The 22,894-nt window shown below is 45.6% G+C and overlaps 1 protein-coding gene across 3 annotated transcripts; it reads left to right on the top strand.

The window, feature by feature from the left end:
- The first annotated feature begins 6,440 nt into the window (after nt 1–6,440).
- SERPINB1 (serpin family B member 1) lies at nt 6,441–16,061 on the top strand. 3 transcript variants are annotated; one of them, XM_079932687.1, is made up of 7 exons: nt 6,441–6,509; nt 7,751–7,925; nt 9,597–9,734; nt 10,409–10,526; nt 11,890–12,032; nt 12,118–12,285; nt 14,474–16,061. In XM_079932687.1, the coding sequence occupies exons 2-7, from the start codon at nt 7,758–7,760 to the stop codon at nt 14,873–14,875; spliced, it is 1,137 nt and encodes a 378-aa protein (XP_079788813.1). In that variant the 5' UTR covers nt 6,441–6,509; nt 7,751–7,757; the 3' UTR covers nt 14,876–16,061. The 3 variants fall into 3 exon arrangements, with proteins under 3 accessions (XP_079788813.1, XP_079788812.1, XP_079788814.1); XM_079932686.1 differs by lacking the exon at nt 6,441–6,509 and adding an exon at nt 6,530–7,332; XM_079932688.1 differs by lacking the exons at nt 6,441–6,509; nt 7,751–7,925 and adding an exon at nt 8,297–8,404.
- The last annotated feature ends 6,833 nt before the right edge of the window (nt 16,062–22,894 follow it).

Raw genomic sequence — 22,894 nt, 5'->3', positions numbered from 1 at the left:
CCCACATTTCTCTTTTAACTATAGTAAATACAGCACCTGGTATACAAAAATTACTGTTTAAGTTTAAAATGTTTCCATGCTCATGGACTATCATAAATTTTGTTTATGTTTAGAGACTGAATCTCTAAAATAAAAGAGCTTGTTATCTAGAGTGCACTCCAACATGGAGATAATGTGCTCATAATAATCCCATTGAGCATATTTACAAAACACCACTGTGAGACCTCAACCCCACCAAGCTTCAAGTTGATCAAAAGTATAATAATTCACTTATTTAATTTCTTAAACTGAATCGGAAAACAAGCGAATTCAAAATTACTTTTGAAGAGAGGGAAAAAAATCAAGATTTTTGTGGATGTTCTGGGTGTCCAATAATCAGCAATTTGAAGGTGGGGACAAGTCTGAGAGGAGCTCACGTCCACTTTCAGGCTGTGTGAGCAGGACGAATAATTTGGTCATGAGGAAACCCCTTAGAGGACCGACACTCCGCTTATGCTTGTAGGGCGAGCCGGCCAGGAGGACTTGGAGGGAAGCAGTGTTGGTGGCATCCATATATTCCCCTGAGGGGAGGGGGTGAAGAGGTGGTGCCTCTAGGACTTCAGGTTTGAAGAACGGGGTGCCCGCTGTGTGTTCACGGGGTGACGCTCTCCTGTGGCCCAAGACTGGTCCGCTAACGAGGGACGGGGTGGGTGTGCTCACTCTCACGTGTGTCCTATTTAGAATCAGATTCACCTTGAACGACTCTGTCCTTATATCTCCTTCTTTCGTTAATTCACCTTGTTTTGAGCATCTGATTTTTGCTTTTTCCAGTTCCTTTTCTAGAAGTCTATTTTGCTCTGGGGAGCACAGCCGGGGGTGCTCAGCTTTTCACATGGTGACCTGATGTTTCAGACGACCCGGACTCAAGGCTGGCAGTTCTTCAAGACGAGTCTAGGTCTTCATACTCTTATAAGAATGCTAAATTCATTAGTCTGTACCATCACTGAATGCAACAAGTGCGTGGCAAGCTTGTCTCCCCTGTAACCTGTTTTATCCGACTAGAAACTTCTGAACAAAATCAAGAGGACTGTAAAATTCCAGCTGCTACTGCACAGCACTCCCAACCCTGGGGGACACTCAGGGGACAGGGTCTGTCCTCACGTCTTCAGGCCACCCTGCCAGGGCTGGCCCAGCCCCTTAAGGACCAGCCTTCGCCCCGATTCCTGCACGCTGTTGTCATGGCTGCATCTGCCACACGGCATTCCGGCCGGGGACCAGCCTCCTGTGTGTCACAGGAGGTCGTGGAGAGGACGTGGCCACTGGGTGACCATCGAGCTGGACCCGGGCAATGGGGGGCTCCTCGCTCCCTCCCGTCCTTGGGATGTACGTCTGCCCACAGTTCCTGCACTAGGAGCCTCTTCAAGGACTTCTCAACTTGACTTTGCAACTATAATTGCAACAACTTACCAGGCATTTTGAGTATGTTAATCTGGCAGATGCCTTGACATCACTTCTTTTGCTTTATTGTGAAATACAGTGCACAGGTCATAAGGTGAATTGAACAGTTAATTATAAAGCATGCACCGTGGGACCCAGGTCACGACAGCAAGTCTGCCGTGCACAGGAAGCTGCCTCTGCTCCATGTGACTCCCCCTGGTCACAGCCCCTTCCTCTTGTCTCCCCACAGGTTACAACTCTTCTAACTTTGCGAAAATTTCCTTGCTTTCCTCTGTGGTTTTACCCTTCTGCTCTATTCCTAAGCAGTACAGTTTGCTTCAGCCTGATTTTGAGATTTCCATAAATGAACTAATGTTGAAACGTCGTCTTCTGAATCCGGCTTCTCTTGCTCAACTTACGTTTTGTAGCTTCATCCATGCTGTGAGTGCAGCAACAAGGTGTCCATGTTCGTTACTATATAGTATTCCATTGGGTGGATATATCACGATTTATGTCCCCATTCTGCTGTCGCTGATTTTTGGGGCTCACCGAGAAAGGTACCTCCAGCATTCCTATAGATGTCAGGATGTAAAATGGGAATACGCTTCTCTAGGAGAAGGTTGCTGGGTCGACATTCTTAAACAACTGAACTTGAATAATGATCACCAACCTATTTTGCAAAGTAGTTTTCCCAGTTTGTAATCCCCCCAGGAGTGAGAGAAGCCCAGTGGGTCTACGTTCTTGGCAACACTTTGAATTGCAGAATTTTCAAAGTTTTTGGCAATGTGAGTGGGAGAGATCTCATTATGTTTTAAGCTTGTAAGTTTGTATTTAACACCTTTTTATGCATGTATAAGCCATTTCGATTTCCTCTTTTAAAGTGTTTATTCAAATTGTTTGCTTGGGTTTTTTTAATGTGCTTTTAATGTGCTTTGTAAAAGTTATACACAAACACGATAACCGTCTGTCCATTGTATGCCTTTCAATTCTCTTTCGGTTGTGTGGCTTGTCTTTTTAACTGTCTTAATGTTGTCTTGGGAATAAAGAGAAATGATTATTTTTAAAGTAGTAGATTTATTAGTCACTCCCTTTATAGTAAATGCTTTCTTTTTCTTCTTTAAAAACTTCTTCCCTACCCCAAACTCATGGAAAATTCTCCTACATTTTCTTCTAAAATTTATTTCATTTTATTTTTCATATTGCTTTCATAGATCTTAAATACCCTTGGCATTGATTTTTTGGTACAGTGTGAGGTAAGGAATAGTTTCCTTCCTTTCTTTCTTTCCCTCTTTCTTCCTTCCTTCCTTCCTTTCTTTTTCTTTCTTTCTTTTTTTCTGTCTTTCTTTCTTTCTTCCTTTCTTTCTTTCTTTCTTTCTTTCTCTCTTTCTTTCTTTCCTCCCTCCATCCCTCCTTCCCTCCCTCCCTCCCTGCTTCCTTCTCTCTCTCTCCTCATCTTTCTTTCTTTAATTTTTTTCATATATTCAATTGCTGCTACCTTTTCAAAATATTCTGTCATCTCCCCACTGATGCCTTGTCACCTGTCATACGTCAAATGTCAGTACCTGCAAAGATCTGTTTCAGCCTGCCTAGCTTCACACACACGCAAGTGCATACACACACAGAAACGCACACCCTTTCTATGGAACATTTATTGGGATTGGGATTGATTTAAAAAATCAGTCAGCGAAAAACGACTATCATTACAATATTGAGTCCACTCAATGAACGTGATACATTCATTCCGTTAGTTTTTTAAACATTTCTGTTAATAATGTTAAATTTTTTTTTGTATAGAGGTTTTGCATATATTTTATTAGCTATATTTCCAGGTACTTGATTTTTTTGATGCTATTTTAAGTGGTACTTTTCTTTTAATTTCATTTTCTGTTTGTTGCTAGAAATACTGGTATTTAGTCATTATCTTGCTAAACATGAGTAGTGAATCTAAGTACAGAGTTGGATAAAGTGATTGGTGCACTCATGCCAATGGTCATATAGAGAACACTGCCCGTAATGGATTTAGGATGTATCTGAACACAAGGGGTATTTACACAAATTGACCATATACTGGGTCATTAAGCAAGTGTCAAAACACTTCTCACCATTGAAGTAATATAGAGATCATGTTCCCTAACCACAATACAATTACCCTTGAGGTCAGTAACAGAAGGACGATTAGTTCTCAAACATCTGTTGGTGCCGGTCTGGCGTTTTCTCCTTGCCATGGATTCTACGAACCTACCTGTGGATCTTTGAAAAATTTATTCGGCACCACCTTTGCCATTGGGCGCCTTGAACCAAGGACTGACGTGTCCCCACATGAGAGAGTAGACAGGACGCTTCTTACTTGGACTTGGGGGTTTGAGTGTGGCTGGGTGTAGGAGAACAGGAAGGGCAGGGGCTCACTAGGTCCTCTGAATCCCTCGGGCACACCCAGCACAGTTAGGGGAGTGGAGATGCTGGGTGGCAGAGGGCCCCGACCAGCTTCAAGCTGACTAATCCTGGTTGGAGGGTAGGGGTGGGAGGGGAAAGACAGGAAATGATTACCGATGTTCAGTGTGTTTTCTTGCTACTTTGTACTGATTTCTGTTAAAGTATAACATACCTGCAGCAAAGCACACAAGTTATGTGTACAAGTCAGTGCATTATCCCCAAATCCATACTCCTGCGTGACCACTCGTCAAGACATGGCAGGTAGGCAGCCTCCCAGAAGCCCTCCTCTGCCCAAGCCACTCCCACTCACAGCCCTTGTGTTAAGAATGAACTGGGGATTTGCTCTAATCCGGCCTCCCAAGGCAGCTGACGTGGACGTGAGTGTCATGAAGGAGGTTTATAGGCACAGATCTCCAGCGACAGGAGGCACACGATGACACGCCACATTGCGTGGGACCTGGGAAGCACCCAGGTGGGCCAGCAAGCAGAGGAGGAGAGGGCAGAGGTGGTGGGGCCTTTACCGGGGCCTGTATTTGGGCTCTTGCAGGAAGGAACAGGCAGGACACGGCAGGTGCACTAGGTAAGCTTGGGGGTGGACTGCATAGTTTGGGCTCGGGCTGCGCGGGTGGGCTCTAGCTGCCTGGTGCTGGGGTGGGTTAGGGCCGGTGGGACTTTGATGAAGGGGAGAATTGAGAGTGAGGGCACTGAGCTGCTTGGTTTGTGTGTCAAGGTGCGCTTGCAGCGGAGTCGTTCCCCATCTCTGGGAACCCGCCGGCCCTGGGCCCGCAGTCTCTCCAGGATCAAGGCCCCAGATGCCAAGCATCAAGGACAATGTAGTCAGCGCAATCCGCCTTCCTCTCAAGGGTCCCCTTCTCTCCTGACCTCTAACCCCACGGGCTGGTTCTGCGCTTCTGAACTCTGTGTAACTCACACCGCCGCGTGCGCGATTTCCTTTCACGGTGCGCTTGGAGATGCAGCCAAGTTGCTGTGCGTTGCCGCGGTTTGTTCATTTCTGCTGTTGTACGCTGTTCTGCTGTATGATTTCTCCATTCTTCTGCTTGGACCTGACTCAAATCCCGCTGTGATGAACATGCTCGCGCATGTCTCTGGGCGCCCGCCCTCACGTGTATTCATTCGGTTGGGTTTGTCCCAGGCGACGAAATCGCTGATCTAGCCAGGGTACCACACCTTCGAGCTGAGCAGATATGCCCAACATTGCCCACACGGGCCGTGCCATCCTGCATGTCCGAGAATCTCTGTGTGACCTCGGTCAGGGGCCGTTTACACTCTGAAGCCGCAAGAGTGCACAGAGTGGTTACTCTGCCTCGACCTTGCACAGCACGCGGATTGATGGGCGATTGGTGGATAAAGTCCCTTCTGTCCGAACCTTATACAGTACATGTATTGACTTAGGAAGTGGTTTCATTTCATATTTGACTCAGGTTACTAACTCCAGGTGAGTACAAATACAAAATGTCAGGAGCAAAAAAGAAAATTCAGAACCCGTGTTTCCTTGGTTTACATGTCTGGGATTTTAATTTAACAGCTTTACAGCGCAGCCTCTTTCTCTCGGCTTCCTCACGGAGACCTCTTGCTAGAAGCTGATGAGGGGTCTCTAGCTCTCTGAGACATGGTGGAGACGTTAGCGGTTTTATCAAACCACTCAACTTAACTATGACTGGCTTTCAATAAATGTTGGTTTCTTTATTCCAATCAGCTCTGAAGCACTCTACAATCTTAGTTATTAAGATATAGTTTAAAAAAACTATAGAGAGTATTTTTATCTCTCATTACTGGGTCTTCTCTGGCCCTTATAAACAAATTCTCAGAGTCAAAAAGATCTACAAATCCATTTACATTGTATTAGCCATACTAATTTAAAAATAGGATTTTTCCCTTGTCCGCTTTTCATGCTGAGATTTGCAAAAAAGCACGGGAGAAGTTTCAAGAATGCAGAATTATTACATACCCTCAAGTACTATCAATTTTGATGACATTCCATATGCAGGCATTTAAAGGGGGGAAGAAAAGACCTCACAGAAACAGCTACTGCTTTTCTTCTTCATCGATAGTCATTCTACTTTAACATTACGTATAGGGGAAAAAGTGGTCAGTTTACATTTTAATATAATGGGTGAGAGATACTTTATTCGCACGGATGGGCGATCTCATGGTGTGCCTCGGTATGTGCGTTGACCCAGCCTGCTGGGCTCATCACTTGCCAGGGGAGTCTTGGGGCTGGACTCATGGCTTCCTGAGGGACAGAGACATCAAGGATGCTGTTTGGAACTGATTCTATCTCACCCTAGAGGCCCCTCCTCACACACACACCCTCAGCCCCCAGTAAGCCGGAGTTTGGAGTGTTTGGATAAGATTCCAAAGAGGCTGGTTTGCCCTCTAAGAGCCGGCACCTTGTCATCTCAGTCATTCACACCTTAGTAGGAAATAGCCCATCAGGTCCTTTCCGGAGAGCTGAGTTTGCCTGGAACTCAGAGAGGTGCTGGGCCCCCAGGAGCGCGCTGCCTGGAGCCGCGCTGGCCCGCCCTGTGCCCCGCCCACCCGCGCCGCCCCGCCTTCCGGGGACACTCCCTTCTGCCTATAAGGGCCGCGCTCTGCGCTCTGCCCAGACCACGCACCTCGCCCAGACAGCCCAGCAGCGGGTAAGGCCGGGTAGCGATCTGGGCCGGGCGGGAGAGGCTCCGATCCGCGAGCACCCCTCGGGGTCCCGCGTCCGGTGGTCACCCCGCGCCGCCGTGCGCTCCGCGGGGTGCCCGCGTCCGGTGGTCACCGCGCCCCGTCGTGCGCCCCGCGGGGTCCCCGCGTCCGGTGGGCACCCCGCCCCGCCGTGCGCCTCGCGGGGTCCCTGAGTCCGGTGGTTACCGCCACCTGCCCTGCGCCCCACCCGGAGTCCCCGGCGCTGCGTCCCGGGAGACCAAACCGGGCGGCCTGCGGCAGACGGAGGTCGCTCCCTGGGGCCTGAAGGCGGAAGCGGAAGCCGAAGCCGGAGTCCAGAATGTTTCTCTCTCTGTGAGGGTTTCCAGGCAGCCCCGGCGGAGCGGCTTCTCCTTTCTGCGGCTGGAGGCAGGGAAGGGAGGCCAGTGCGATCCTAGAGATTATTTATCAGCAGCAACAGTAATAATTCAACTTAGCACTTACACGCTGGGCAGCCAGCACGACTGTTCCTCTTGCTCGATTGTATGTGGGCTGAGAGTCGAGGTCAGGTGGGGAGAGTGCTTGGCTGAGCTGAGCGCAAGGCCAGGTGCTTCACCTGCAGCCCCTCCGTGCCCGCGGGAGTGACAGAGGATACTTGTCGCCTTCTCTTTGTCGGGCTGCCCTACCTGACCCCGGGGCCTGTGTTGGCTTCCCACTCTCAGATCCTTCACCAGCTGTGAGACTGGGGACCTCTCTAAACACCAGCAAGTGAATCTCGAAAACGAGGATACTTCTGTCTCTTTTGCGGGAATTTGCTTTAATGAGTAGCAGGTAGCTATGACTTTCTAATAGAAACATTCTTTTTCAGGTAAAAGTGGGCAGTGGATTCATGGCTCAAATGAATCAGAGACTTGAACGGAGGGTGGGAAGTGTGCGCTCCCACGTGTGGTAGGGAAGGGCCCAGATGCACCTGTCTGCACGGCCAGGGCCCTTTAGGACACGGAGTCCTGATCCCGTGTCACTGCTGAATCCTTGGCCAGTCGCCCCAAGCTCCCACAGTAGTGCACATGGAGTGTTCTTGCCCTCCGCGAGAGAGAGACAGAGAGAGACAGAGAGGGAGAGAGAAAGTACAAGTTCGTTGCAGGGTATTTCAAGGTGGCTGGCGTGAGTTGAGGAGGAGATGGGGAAGTGGCGTTGTCGATTGGCTGGTGTGGCAGGGGGCAGCTCAGGGCTCTGCTCTGTGTTGCAGCCTCACCATGGAGCAGTTGAGCGCGGCAAACACCCGCTTCGCCTTGGACCTGTTCGGCGCCCTGAACAAGAGCGATCCTGCCGGCAACATCTTCATCTCCCCCTTCAGCATTTCATCAGCGCTGGCCATGGTCTTTCTGGGGACCAGAGGCAATACCGCGGCGCAGATGTCCAAGGTGAGCAGAAACTAGCTCTCCCAGCTGGTGCCTACCGCACAGACCGTACCAGAAAGTTGTGCCTTTGAGCTCTTGCAGCGCGTTTGTACAAAACTGTATTTCGGTGTTCAGCATTGTGTGTTATATTATACATTATACTTCATGAAGTCAGACTTTCAGAAAAAGCCCCAGGAAAAATCCACTGGGATGCAGGCTGTCATTCATGACCCAGTCTTTACTGAGCACCTGCGATGTGCCAGGCTCTGCTTTTTTGGACTGAGGACGGAGCAGGAAGAAAGCCTACAACCCCCTGCCTTGCGCTGCTTCCGTTCCCGCAAGGAGTCTGCAGGGCTTTCCTGTAAGCCACGCCCTCCCCCGCCCAGGACTGTCCAGTTTCCGCTTTGCCTGTGATGCTCAGCGACTCCCATAATGTCAGCTGTGTCTTGATGCTTTTGAGCATAATGACACCTAGTCGAGAAGTCAAGGGGACACGAGAGCTTGTGAGTCCGTGTTCCTACCCCAGGGCCTGGCAGGGGGCCAGGCTGTGACCCCCGTTCCCCTGTGAGCAGTAGGGCCCTGCAGGGAGAGGAGGCGGGGATGCTGAGGGTCCTGCCTGTCCTTGGTGGGTGTGGAGGGCACCTGTGTGCGGGGCGTGCTTTATGCTGAGTGGGGAACTCTGGCTTTCCTTGAAAAGAGGGGTGAAAGTGAAGGTCTTTCTAACACACGGGTCACAGATTGCGCTGCACTTAGAGCCAGGGAAGGTCCAGCCCGGATTCACGTTTATGGGCCTGTTCCAGCTGCAAAGCTTCTATTTCTGTACTTTAGGAAAAACCAACCTTTTTCATCACTGCAGATACAAAAGCGTTTGAAAGTTTTTAAAAATCCACTTTAAAAAGAACCCCGGTACTAGTCATTGTTAGTCGTCCCCTGCAAGGTAAGCTGAGCTTGTGTTTTGAGGCTTTCCAGGAACTTTATAAGCTCAGTAAAGAACAGTCTTAAGTTTTTACCCCCGTTTCCAGTAAAGAGATCCGTCACAGCACCCCCACGCACAGTTCACATCTCAGTGAGTAAGTGGCCTTTGTACACGGTGGCGGTTCTTCCTCGTGACTTAAAAGCAAGGAACCAGCCCAGGCCTCATAAAACCATAAGGGGACTCTAGATGTAACTGATATATGGGAATTAAACTTTGCCCCATGTTAAGTTTAAGGAAATTATTTTTAAGTAAGTGAGTTACTGATGCCAGTACTGCAAGGAAAAGAAATAAAAACCTCTCAGTCTGTACCATCTCTGTGTTCTTACATAGCTGATGCTTCTTACCTTTACTGTTTATTTCTGAGAACTTTCAGTAAAATATATTTGTATAGAATATACATATGAACTTACCACTTCTGATTTTGGGGAAAAAAGCAGACTTGTGTAAATATTTAGCTTGTTAACCACTCCTATTTGTGGAACTCTAATTATACCAAAAAAGGGATGGGAAAACAGTTTCCAATGTCCTTATTATGTTTCACCAAGCGATACATTTTGGATTTTCTATTACTTGTTCTCCAATGAAAAATGGAATATGAAGATGGCTGGGGATCATCAATAATTAGTAATATTAATTTGATTTGATGGAAGCAAATGCCAAGGAACCAGCTTATAATTTCAAAAGAAATGGTTATAGAAATAATGTGTTCTTTCTTTTAGGCTCTCTATTTCAAAGAGGTTGAGGAGATTCATTCGGGATTTCAGAGTTTGAATGCTGATATCAACAAACATGGAGCTCCCTACATTCTGAAACTTGCTAACAGGTTATATGGAGAGAAAAGCTATGATTTCCTCCCTGTAAGTACTTTGCTCTTCGTGTTCCAAAACTCACTAGACAATGCAGACTCTTTTCCAACAAAATCAAGTCACAGAAGTCAGCTTTAAGTTTTATAAACATTCAGCAAAATCATCCAGAATGAAAACACGACAGACAGTTTTCCCGGAAATGGATGTGATTTCATTTTCTAGTCTCCACAGTGAAAAGATTGACCCTGGCTGTTTTGCTAAAGCAAGAGTGAATTCCATGATTCACTTTCAAGTACAATCAGTATTTGCTTGTTTATGAAAATGTTAGTCAAGGGGTAGAAAAGAATTGGTAAATTTTGTTTCATTTTATTTGGGCTGTGCCGCGTGGCATGTGGGATCTTAGTTCCCTGACCAGGGATTGAACCCCTGCCCCCTGCAGTGGAAGCACAGAGTCTTAACCACGGGAGCGCCAGGGAAGTCCCCAGGAGTTGGTAAATTTTATACAACACTGAAACCACTCAACTGTACACTTAAAAGTGCTTAAGGTCGTCAGTTGAATGCTGTGTGTTTTTCACTATAGTAAAAAATGTAGAAGGGTTAGAATTTTTTTTGTTACAATGAAATATGCCTTTTGGGACAATTTCTGTTGCTTTTCAGGATTTTACAAAACCATTTCTGTATGGAGTAGGAGTTACTCACATTTCCTTTTTTTTTTCCTTAAACAGGAGTTCTTAGCTTCAACTCAGAAAATGTACGGTGCTGAACTGGCCAGTGTGGATTTTCTGCAGGCCGCCGAAGACGCAAGGAAGACCATAAACGAGTGGGTCAAAGGGCAGACGGAAGGTGAGCGAGGGCAGCCCTGATCGTACACACTGATGCTTCCTTTCGTCCACCCGCCTGCCCCTTGCAGGTGACTCCCTCTCCCCTTCCCTAGCCCCTCAGCCTGACCCTGGGGTCCACCTTGCACTGCCCAACTGCCCAGGGCCAGACAGGGCCAGGCCTTCCTTTCTTCTTTCTTCCTTCTTTCCTTCCTTCCTTCCTTTCTTTTTTCTTTCTTTCCTTGCTTCCTTCCGTTTTAAATAAATTTGTTTATTTTATATATTTATTTTTGGCTGCGTTGGGTCTTCGTTGCTGCGCGCAGGCTTTCTCTACTTGAGGTGAGTGGGGGCTACTCTTCGTTGCGGTGCGTGGGCTTCTCATTGCGGTGGCTTCTCTTGTTGCAGAGCACGGGCTCTAGGCGGGCGAGCTCAGTAGTTGTGGCGCACGGGCTTAGTTGCTCCGTGCCATGTGGGATCTTTCCGGACCAGGGCTCGAACCCTTAGTCCCCTGCATTGGCAGGCGGATTCTTAACCACTGCACCACGGGGGGATGTCCCCAGAGAGCTTTCAAATGTAGGAATTCCTCAAAGTGGAAATGTAAACATGATTTAACTGAAGATGCTAAATGTTTTCTACCCATAAGTTCCCCAAACTACATTTTAAAATGGAAACTAACATTGAACGAAGACTGAAAGAGATGAAAATCTTGTGAATCAATATTTACAAGCTACTGTGGTCATAAATACTTTTCGCCAACATCTTGTCTAAGACACCAGGGTCGGGAGGTGGGGCTGCGTCTCCTCAGGCTCTCTTTCTGGTTTGTGTTACTGTCGTAGTCACGGAACGGTTGAGGCACCCACAGGACACCTGTGTTCCTTCCATCAGGGACTGTCACGGCCATGCCACGTCATGAGTGGGGCCTGTGTTTCAGGGGAGGAACTGTCCTACCTTTTGAATATTTGTTAAAAGCTTTCCTGTGAGAGTTAGGCATCTAACTTGGAAGATTTGAAGAAGGGAGCTATTTATTAGTGACAAAACATTTTGGTTAAGAAATTGTTCTTTTCCTGAAAAAGAATGGCCAGTCACAAAATGAGGCCACTACTTATCCCACGTTCCAGAAAAGAAGAGTTTTCCTGGTTTTAGCCTTTAAACAATTGACTTGTTTTGAAGCATCGGCCCTTTGGGGGCAGATTGTGTCCCCCTGATCTGCCCCTCGAGCTGGTTTATTTAAAGTAGAAGCACCCCGGGGGCTTGGCTGACTTAGTACCATGTTAAAGGAAATTAAATAGAAGGAAGAATTTGAGTGGCATTTCACTGCTAAGCAAAGGTCAGTTCAAATGTGGAATTCTGATAGGTGGATTTTTAAAAAGCTAACTTTGTCTTTTTAGGGAAAATTCCAGAGCTGTTGGCCTCAGGTGGGGTTGATAGCACGACTAAGCTGGTGCTGGTGAATGCCATCTATTTCAAAGGAAACTGGCAGGAGAAATTCATGATGGAGGCCACAGAAGATGCAGCTTTCAGACTGAATAAGGTGAGGGCAGGTGACCTTCTAGAAGACTGTGTGCTCTAAAGCCACGCTGACAACAGTGTTAGTGACCTGTGTCTTCATTGTCTAGAAAGACACAAAACTAGTGAAAATGATGTATCAGAAGAAGAGGTTTCCGCTTGGCTACATCAAGGACCTTAAGTGCCGGGTGCTGGAACTGCCCTACGAGGGAGAGGACCTCAGCATGGTCATCCTGCTGCCGGATGACATCCTGGACGAGTCCACGGGGCTGAGGAAGGTGCGCCTCCCCACCCCGGGTGATGCGCGGACCGTGTGTGTGTGTGTGTGTGTGTGTGTGTGTGTGTGTGTGTGTGTGATGCGCGGACCGTGTGTGTGTGTGTGTGTGATGCGCGGACCGTGTGTGTGTGTGTGTGTGTGTGTGTGTGTGTGTGTGTGTGTGTCGGGTATAGGGGCTTGTTCTTTGTGTAGTGAGGTGACCCGGTGTTCCTTCCCAGTTTCCCGTAACTCCTTTGTAAAGTAGCCCATCCACGTGTGCCAGTGCGAAGCTCCACATTTATTTATTTATGTTTATAGAGACTTTTATTATCGAGGTATAATGACATGTAACATTATGTTAGTTTCAGGAGTACAACATAATGATTCTATAACTGCATATGATGTGAAAGGGTTACCATAATAAGTCTAGTTAACATCCATCACCACACAGTTACAATTTTTTTTCTTGTGATGAGAACTTTTTTTTTCCTGTGCATATAATTTTATTTTATTTTTTTTATTGTACGTTTTTTAATATCTTTATTGCAGTATAATTGCTTCACATTGTTGTGTTAGTTGCTGCTGTATAACAAAGTGAATCAGCTATACGTATACATATATCCCCATATCTCCTCCCTCTTGTGTCTCCCTTCCACCCTCCCTATCCCACCCCTCTACGTGGTCACAAAGCACCGAGCTGATCTCCCTGTGCTATGCGGCTGCTTCCCACTTGCTATCTAGTTTACGTTCGGTAGCGTATATGCCACGCTACCAATGCCACTCTCTCACTTCATCCCAGCTTACCCTTCCCCCTCCCCGAGTCCTCAAGTCCCTTCTCTAGTAGGTCTGCGTCTTTATTCCTGGCCTGCCCCTAGGTTCAGCAGTACCGCTTTTTTAGATTCCATACATATGCCTTAGCATACGGTATCTGTGTTTCTCTCTCTGACTTACTTCACTCTGTATGACAGACTCTAGGTCCATCCACCTCATTACAGATAACTCAGTTTCGTTCCTTTTTATGGAAGGCCCACATTTAAATGTTCAGCTACTATCGGTGCACAACATGGCGGGAACATCTAAGGTACAGACCGAGTGGAACGCTGGCCAGGGGCAGCTCGTGGAGACTCCCTTAGATGAGCTTTGGAGGACCGTACCATAAATGGGGACTGTTTCATTAAAACAATTTTTTAAAATTAAAAACCCTCGACCATTATAGTTTCGCCATGTGCTGTAAAATCTGGTCGTTCTCACCCCAGTTCACGTAGGTTGTGCATTAAATGTCCAACTGCTACATGACAGGAAAAGATCCACGTGGCCCGTTAGCCTGAGAGAGAAGCCGGCTGCCTAACCTGAACTTTGTCTGCGGTTTCTCTTATTGTAATTCAAAGGCAATCGTATCTCTTGCCAGGGCCAGGAAGAGGCAAAACTGTGAAGAGTGAAGTTTTGCTTCAGTGTCTCTGGCCTGTTGTGGGCTTTTCCCCTCCCCCATCCCTGACCAAACTTGCTGTTGGATGGCGTTTAATATTAGCCATTTGCAGCTCTAGAGCATAAGTTAAAACCACTGTGTTCCTTCTTTCAATTGTATTTGCATACTTGTCCGTTCCTGATTATCAAAAAGAAAGTCTGGAATGACCAGCACCAGTAGAAAAGTGGAATGTGCGTCTGTTCCAGTTCAGTAGCAGTGATAATAGTAATGACAGTAGCTGACCTTACACAGCACTTGTGTAGGGTGACTCATTCAGCACTTACAGCGCTCCAAGTATGTGCTACTGTTATCCCATTTTAGATGAGGAACTAGGGCCATTTCTGTGTTTACCAATGGGCTACATCTATCAGAGATAACTTCAGCTGTGTGAGGTTTCCAGATAAACAGTGATCACTGGGGTTCAGAATGAACAGAATGAAATAATGGAAGAAAGCTTTAAAATACCCTCTTGCATCACGCGACCAATTAGGGCAATTTTAGCCAGGACGGCCCGTGACCCATGTGGCAGGGGCCTGGTGAGTCCTGGGTGGATGGGCCCTTGGTGGCTGGGAACGCAGCTCTGTTCATTATCACCAATAGCCAGAAAGAAATGAAATCCTCCAAATGGAATCTGTGTTGGTACAAAACATGAAGGAAGCTAGGGAGCCCGTTCATTCAAACAATGCTTCATAACTTCCTTCTATAAAATGATTTCAGCTCTTGTTTTTGCCCATTCCGAATCCAGATTGAGCAACAGCTGACTTTGGAAAAGCTGCGTGAGTGGACCAGACCCGAGAATCTGGATCTCCTTGAGGTCAATGTCCAGCTGCCCAGGTTTAAGCTGGAGGAGAGCTACGAGCTCAGCACTCTGCTGGCCTTCCTGGGTATGCAGGATCTCTTCAGTAGCAAGGCTGACCTGTCCGGCATATCAGGAGCCGGAGGCCTCTCTGTATCGAAGGTGGTCCACAAGTCCTTCGTGGAGGTGAACGAGGAGGGCACAGAGGCGGCGGCTGCCACCTCGGTCGCCGTCAACTACTGCATGCTGTTGACAGAGGAGTATTTCACCGCCGACCACCCGTTCATTTTCTTCATTCGGCACAATCCGTCCACTAACATCCTGTTCCTCGGCAGACTTTCCTCCCCATAGAGACTAGAAATACAAGGTCAGGCTTGGAGCATTTTACCTGCCCTTTCAATGGTGACCATTTTCATAGATCTTTACCAGTATAACTACTATCCAAAAATGAATCTTTAATCTCCTTTGTAAGCTCAGTCCTGTTGGCTGGTTACACCCATTAACTTGGCATGGGTATCTGTTCTTCTTTGTTTTTTTTTTTCTGCGGTACGCGGGCCTCTCGCTGTTGCGGCCTCTCCTGTTGCAGAGCATAGGCTCCGGACGCGCAGGCTCAGCGGCCATGGCTCACGGGCCCAGCCGCTCCGCGGCATGTGGGATCTTCCCGGACCGGGGCACGAACCCACGTCCCCTGCATTGGCAGGCGGACCCCCAACCACTGCGCCACCAGGGAAGCCCTCTTCTTTTTTTATGCTAAAAATATCCAGTGATTTCTTTTGAATGCATCAAGTTAAAAAAGCAAAGAAAAAATCAGATGTGTAGATTCTTGACAACGTAGAAATCTATGAAGTTGCTATACTTTCCTGAGAGCCGGGGGGAACACGGTCACTCTGTCATCTGTTTTATAGATAGACCTTTGGAAGCCGTAATATAGAGATACCCTGATTGTTGAAAGGCGGCTTAAAAACAGATATTCAATTGAAATACCGCAGAGCGCAGCAGTTAAGGGTCTGCGTTATGAAGACAGACTTGCCTTGGCAATGTCTCTGAGCCTGTGTTCTGCAGAATTTGTATCCCATTACAGCCCTCCAGGTGTCAAACTATCAAAGAGCCACCTGGTGATAACCTAACCCCTCCTTTTTTTCTGTTCTCCCTTTTCCTTCCTGATATGAGTTGGTGTGGGATCACAAGGAATCAAGCAGTAGGTGTTTCACCATGAAAGATGCCAAGAAATGACAAAAAGAAAAATGTCGTAGGAGATACTATTAAGCGAAGAGGTGGCGCAGAGATCTCATTGTTAACCGGCTTCTGCCGTGTTTTCTGATAAAGGCTCTTGACGTCCATAGTATGGTACAGGTTTTTATGGTAATGGTACGGCTTTATGCAACGCTGTGGTGGGAGATGGGGTGAGGCTGCACTCTGATTAATATAACCCTTCGTTAATGCACTCCTTGGAAGGGGGCGTGAAATGCTGCACCTCTGTGCTCCCATAAAGCTGGTGGGCTGGTTAATAAAGTTTCCTAAGATGCTGCAAACCAGACTGACCTCAGTCGTCTTCTTGTTTCTCCCTGATCTCAGACAAGCCAAGACTGCAAAACGGGGTTCTTGGCCTGACCAGCGATCACGTCTGTCCTGATAGGGAGTGACTCCACAGCACAAAACAAAATTTCAGCAAATCTCATGTTGGCAAAGCATTTCTTCCTTCTTTTTTCCTTAAGATACTTACTAGCACCTGCCATGTCCCAGGTCGTTTTAGCTACAGGGACAACAAGAAAAGCCACAGTCACTGCCTTCTGCTACGCTTTTTTTGTTGTTGTTTGTTTTGTTTGCGGTACACGGGCCTCTCACCGTTGTGGCCTCTCCCATTGCGGAGCACAGGCTCCGGACATGCAGGCTCAGCGGCCATGGCTCACGGGCCCAGCCGCTCCGCGGCACGTGGGATCTTCCCGGACCGGGGCACGAACCTGTGTCCCCTGCATCGGCAGGCGGACTCTCAACCACTGCGCCACCAGGGAAGCCCTCCTCATCCTAAAATCTACTCAGTGATTTAGATTAAATCGTGTTAATCGAGCTACATGGGCTCCAAGCCCATCTGCTCAATCCTCCTTGTATTTGAGGGAAGAGGCCCATGGACTACCAGTCAGTTGTTGAAATCAGAAAAACTAGTAAATTCAAGAGCAGAGACTAGATGCAATTCTTTCTTTCTTTCTTTTTTTTGGCCTCCCTGCATGCGGCAAATGGAATCTTGGCTCTCCACGCAGGGATTGAACCTGGGCCCTCAGCCGTGAGCGTGCGGAGGCCAAACCACTGGGCCACCAGGGAAGTCCCCCAGTTCATACTTTACGTGGAAAACGTCTGCTTCTCATAATGGTGAAGTAGGTAACTCAAACCTCTTAAGACCAACTGAAAAAGCAACCAAACAAAATTAGCATCAGCCCATAGGAGGAAGGTTGACATGATCATCACAAATTACTGGGCCAAGATCCAGGAGAAACGGGTGCAGTTGGAAATCACTTTTGCCCCATGTGCATTTCCCAATCCAAAAGAGATAAATGAGGTGTGAAGCAGGGATTCTGGCAATGTTCTCGGCTAGGCAGGCTGAGTTTGGATCTGTCAGGAGCAGGGGCCCCGTTACACTTCCTGTGCTTTCGTTTGACACCCTACAGGTATGAGTGAACCGTCTCGGAATGCAGCCCTGCTATAAGTTGTCGGACAGCCTGGAAAATTCCAGCCCCTAGAATTGGATTACATTCATCCTGGTTTGCTAAAACCCAGAGGCATATGGCAGAAGCAAACAAAAATCATCTCTGGGGAAAGATTACCCATAAACCTCAAATTATTTTTTATAATCAGCTTTTCTTATACAACACCCAGCATACAATCAAAGATAACTGAATGGGTGAAGAGCCATGACAATGTATATTAAAACCAGCAAAAAAAGATAAAAAGCAAAAAAACAGTCCCCCCCCCAAAAAAAACCCCCCAGATAACAGAAACAGAAGTACTGGGGGCTCCAAATATTAGAATCATCACACACAAATTATAAAACAACACGGTTTTCTATGATCAAGATGACAAAAGACAAGGTTAAACATTTCAGCAGAAAACTGGAAACCTAAAAGAGACACTGCCATCTTTGAATAAAAATGAAATAGAAATTCCAGGGCTCAAATAGACAGTAATGGATGAAGAACTAAATAGATAAGATTTATTAGCAAATTAGATATAGCGAAAGAGAGAAACTGAATTGTCATGGTCAGGAGAAATCATAATTTCTTCCGGAAAGAAAAAATAAATAAAATCCAGAAAGACGAAAGGATGGAAAAATACAAAAGGGAAGATAAAAAACTCCAATGAGTCAGTAAGAAGACACTCCACAGGAAAAGAGAAAAAAAGAGACAGCGTGGGGCAGAATAATGGTCAAAGAGCTAACAATCAACATGAGGGTTCCAAACTGATACGACATCAATTCACAGATTCTCCAAGTCCAGCTCGAGCCCCAAGCAGGATACTACAGAGAAACACATCTCTAGATGCATCCAGTGAAAACAGCAGAAATCCAAAGACTAAGAGATGATCAGAAAACATAAAACAACCAAAGGAAAAGGACAAAGTACCATCACAGGAGCAGTGGTTAGAAAGATAACGCATGTATCAACAGAAATGATGAAAGCCAGAAGATCACAGAATGATTCTTTTAATATGTTGGGGAAAATAACACCAGAAAACCCTGCCAACCTAGAATTATTCCACACCCAGTAAAAATATCCCTCAAGATTTTTTCAGACAAACAAAAACTGAGAGTTCACCACCAGCAGACTCAAAAACAATTCTAGAGTATATTCTTTATGGAGAAGGAATGTCAGAGTTATAGGAAAGAATAAAGAGGAAGGAAAAAACTGTAAATATGGTAAATTTAAACAAATATTGACAATATTAAACAACAGTAATAATGTCTATAGACCTTCAAATATATACAGAATTAAAATATAGCATAGCAGTTGGGGAAGAAAATGGATGTAAAAGTCCAAATGTCCTTGCATAGTCTGGGAAGAGAATAAAAGTATAAGTACAATTACATTAGATTTTGTTAAGTCAAGGATGCATGTTGTGCTGTCTAAGGTCACCACTAGAAGAACAGCAAACGGGGTTATAATTTCCCAAATAAACCAAAGAGGAAAAAAGGAATAACAACAAATACACAACCAATCCAGAAGGAGGAAAGAAAACAGAGAAAGAGATACACAGAACAGGCATGACAAAGAGCAAGATGGTATATTAAACTCCAAATAATTAAAAATGGAAGTTGACTAAATGTTCTAGTTAAAAGACACAGATGGTTAGGCAGGGTTGAAAACATACTAGATGGTGTCTGCAGGACATATATCTATAACATAAAAATAGGATTTGAAAGGAAAAGAATGGAACAGAATATCATGCAAATGCTAACCATAAAAGTAGAGGCAGCTAAAAATACTAGGCAAAGTAGTTTCTCTTATTCCAGAGATAAAGACAGACGTTTCATAATGGTAAAAAGATTCAGCTCACTAGGGGAACATAACAACTCTAAATTTGCATGCACCCAATACCACGCCCTCAAAGTGAAACTAGCAAAAATAGAAAGAAATAAATGAGAAATCGGTCTGCAATTTGAGAAGAATGTATGTTGCCACCATTTATACAATAATTTAATGAAGATTCTCGCTGATACAGTAACTCGAGAAAAATAAATAAAATATATAATGATTTGAAAGGAAGAAAATAGTATTTTAGATCTTTTTTTAAACTTATTTATTTACTTATTTATTTTTTGGCCCGTGCCTCGTGGTTTATGGGATTCTAGTTCCCCAAACAGGGATCGAACCTGCGCCCTTGGCAGTGAAAGTGCAGGGTCCTAACCACTGGATGGCTAGGGAATTCCCTATTTTAGATTATTATTTTCATAAAAAGTCTAAATTATTAGAATTTAAAAGTGAGTTAAGTACGATGTCGCTGGTTACAAGTGCAATTTAAAGTTGATTTGTATTTCTATGTAACATCAACAGTTAAAAAAAAATTTTTTTAACAGCATTTACAAAAACGTCAAAAAATATTCAAGTGACTGGTAATAAAACCAACAAAAGATGTTCAGGACCTCTATAGTACAGAAAGCTATCAACAGTATTGAGAGAAAATAAAGATTTAAATAAATGGAGAGCTATACCATGGTCATGATTCATTATTTCAAAAGTGTTGACGGATCTACAAAATCAATGCAAGCCCAATGAAAAACCCCAGCTTTTGTTTTGTGTCGCTTTTGGTGAAACATGACAGTTCCTTCTAATATTTATACAGCAATGTAAAGGGCCAAGAATAACAAAGGCAATCTTGAAGAAGAACCAGAAAGGCAGACATACTTAATCGAATCAAGACTTACCTAAAGCTGCATAAATAACATAGGGCGGGTTTTGGTGCAAAGATGGTCAGAAATAGAACAGATCAAAGAGCCCAGAAACAGCTTCACTCAGCATGAGCCCTGCTTTATGATGTGTGCCTCTCGTCCGAGCTCAAAACAGCGTGTGTCCGACTCTATTGGAACTATTAGCAATGCCCTTTTTACTCTCAAAACCGTGGCACAAATCCAGCACCCTGTCCCCCTCCAGGGTCACTGCCAAGAGCCGAGATCTCGGCACAAAACTGTACATCGGTTGGGGATAAGAAATATACTGGAGGATGAATCTGTCATTTAAAAAACCACTTGGGACTAAGGAAGGATCTGTTGTACGTCGACCTTGGAGAGGTCGATGGCTCGTAGACATGTACAGGTTACAAAGTGTGAAAGCATTTCTTGCAGGGTTCTAATCACATGTACAGAATTGCGACACCAGATCCTTTCTACCTGAATAAATAGTCAGTAGCTGGTGTGACGGGAGCCCAGCCTACAGGGTGTGGACAGAGCGTGTGGAGTGAATGAATCTGTCAAGTTACTCTGCCAAAAAGGATAATTTGTAGTGTGAAACCCCACAAGTGTCATGGAACACAGGTGATTTCTAGCACACAGGAGACAGCATTTAAAACACCGGCCTGCATAGCAAGAGGAAGTTACTGAAAGAGTTTTTTCCGGAACTTCTGACGACAACCCTTCCTTTATTTTGTAAATCTGTTGTAATAATTTCTGGTAGTAGGAACTTTTGCTTCAGCAGATACCTAAGAGTCCCCGTCAATTAGAAATGTAAATGTTTTATGATCGCACAATATTTTAAAAAGTCAGTTTTCAAAGAATAAATGCATCGCAAATTTTAGCCTTCTGTGAAAATCTGATACATTAGCTGAACTATTTAGGAAACTGGATAAAAATTTTCCCATTTTTAAGTAAACCCAGATGTTTTCTATAAAGGCAAAACAGTAGATACTTAAAATTTTCGATTGCTTTCATATGACCTAAATATATTAAAAGGTAAGGACTTACGTGCCTTTTAAACTTATTAATTTCTTACTATATTTTATGTCCTACACTACTTGCTGTTGTTGCCTGCTGAACTAATTTTCAAAAATTGATGATTTTTTCATCATTGTGGGTTTTTTAAATTAACATACGTTAACTCCAGAAATACTGTTAATCTGGAACAAGATTCACAGTCTTCCCCTGAACAACAGCATGAGGCACCTCTTCCGATTGTTCAAATGAATTCTCTTTGCTCTGATTTCAAAGGCATTCACTGGTTTAATTTGCGTTCTCTTAGCGTACACTGCGCGCTAAGCTCCGAACCAGGCCCTAAGGATGCCACAATGAACCAGCCAAACAAGATCCCCGCTCTAGGGTGGCTTATGCCAGTTCATAACTCTGGTAAACTGACCCCAGTGGTAGCTGCAGTACCGATCTTCTAATGTCACTATAGATTACTTTTGTTTGTTCTAGAATTTTATATAAATGGAATCATAAAATATGTGCTTTCTTGTGTCTGACTCTTTTCACTTAGCATGTTTTTGGGGTTCATCCACGAGGTCCTATGATTCCACAGGACCCACAGGGAAAGCGCACCCAACCATTCGTAAGGTGGAACATGAGAGCCCAGCGTGTGCCTCTCCTTGCCCTGGTTGCTGAAGATAGAGGATAAACAAGGCGGCGTGATTCTCTTGGAGGTGGCCATCCACTTAGGAAGACAATTACCACAAGGAAATCGGCGCCACAAAGCCTGAGAGCTGAGGACAGAGGCAGAGGCACAGTGTCGTCAGAGGGGGAGGTGATCAGTGACGCCCCAGGGGTGGGGGGTCAGGTGATCCTGGAACGGGGTGACTGTCCACGCAGTACCATCCATTCTCTTCATTGCTTTTGGATAATGTTTGTTTTGTTTAATCATTGCAACCACCTATTTTCCTAACTAGGGATCACCTTTATTTGACTTTAGAAAGCTTATTAAGCTTTTGAAAAATGTCTGTATTTTGATAAATGCCATTTGCTAGGAATCAACCAGCGTAAGTAGGACAGCTCAAAAATGTTTCACGAGATGAGCTCACCCACGTATTCAGCACCCAGAACAAGAAGGAGAATTCTCCCAGCCCTCTGGGTGTCACAGCCCTGGCAAGGTACCCTCTCCTCTACTTCCTAAAGACCTAGAGGAGTTCTGTCTGTATACTCTCGGAGTTTCCTTAATGTTACATGTTGTGGATATATGGACATTGTGTGTGGAGCCTGTGATGAATCTGTTTTGAATGACAACTTGCCTTGTGGAGAAAGCCCCACCCTGGAGGAATGAGGCTCTGCAGGCTCTGTGGGCACATGTGATGATAACATATGCCCCCGATAAACAAGGTCCTAGCACAGGGAGCTGCTCCATATCCTGCGATAAACCACACTGGAGAGGAATATGGCGAGGAATGTGTGCATGTGTAACGGGGCCACTTCGCTGTACAGCAGACATTAGCACATTGTAAACCAACCTGACTTCAATAAAAATTTAAAAATCTATTCATCAAATGAAGTATTTGGCTTTTCTATCCCTAGCTGGCTCTTCTCTGTTAGGTGTTAAGAAAAAGCCTCTAATCTTGAGCAAGGCTGTGACCAGTTACACAGGAAACCGCTGTCTTTCTGAGCGGTTCCACCACAGTTTTGTTATGACAACGAACAAAACTCTTGGTAAGGCCTCTTTGCATGCTGCTTTTTAGAAGAAATAAAAGTAAATCAAAATCAGCAGCGTGGACATGGAAGATCCCAGGGAGGGAAAGCCGAACGATGGCTGAATTTATATTGCTAAGAACCACCAACCAGCGATCAAGGTTTCACGTGGGAAAACCTCAAAGAAGAGGGGCGGGGCCTGTCCTCCTCCACCACGTCCCCACGCACCCACCCTGCCCACTGGCACAGTCCTGCCGAGTTCCAGCCTGTGACCTGGG

Source organism: Stenella coeruleoalba, assembly GCF_951394435.1.
Source record: "Stenella coeruleoalba genome assembly, chromosome: 10".
NCBI classification, from domain to species: domain Eukaryota; kingdom Metazoa; phylum Chordata; class Mammalia; order Artiodactyla; family Delphinidae; genus Stenella; species Stenella coeruleoalba.
The sequence above is the reverse complement of the archived record's forward strand: the minus strand, read 5'-3'. Positions and strand labels throughout refer to the sequence as shown.

Excerpts from the sequence above, each read along its gene's own strand:
- SERPINB1 (XM_079932686.1), top strand. Across the intron at positions 7,926-9,596 it reads CCGCGGCGCAGATGTCCAAG|GCTCTCTATTTCAAAGAGGT; the intron begins GTGAGCAGAAAC and ends TCTTTCTTTTAG. Across the intron at positions 9,735-10,408 it reads AAAGCTATGATTTCCTCCCT|GAGTTCTTAGCTTCAACTCA; the intron begins GTAAGTACTTTG and ends TTCCTTAAACAG.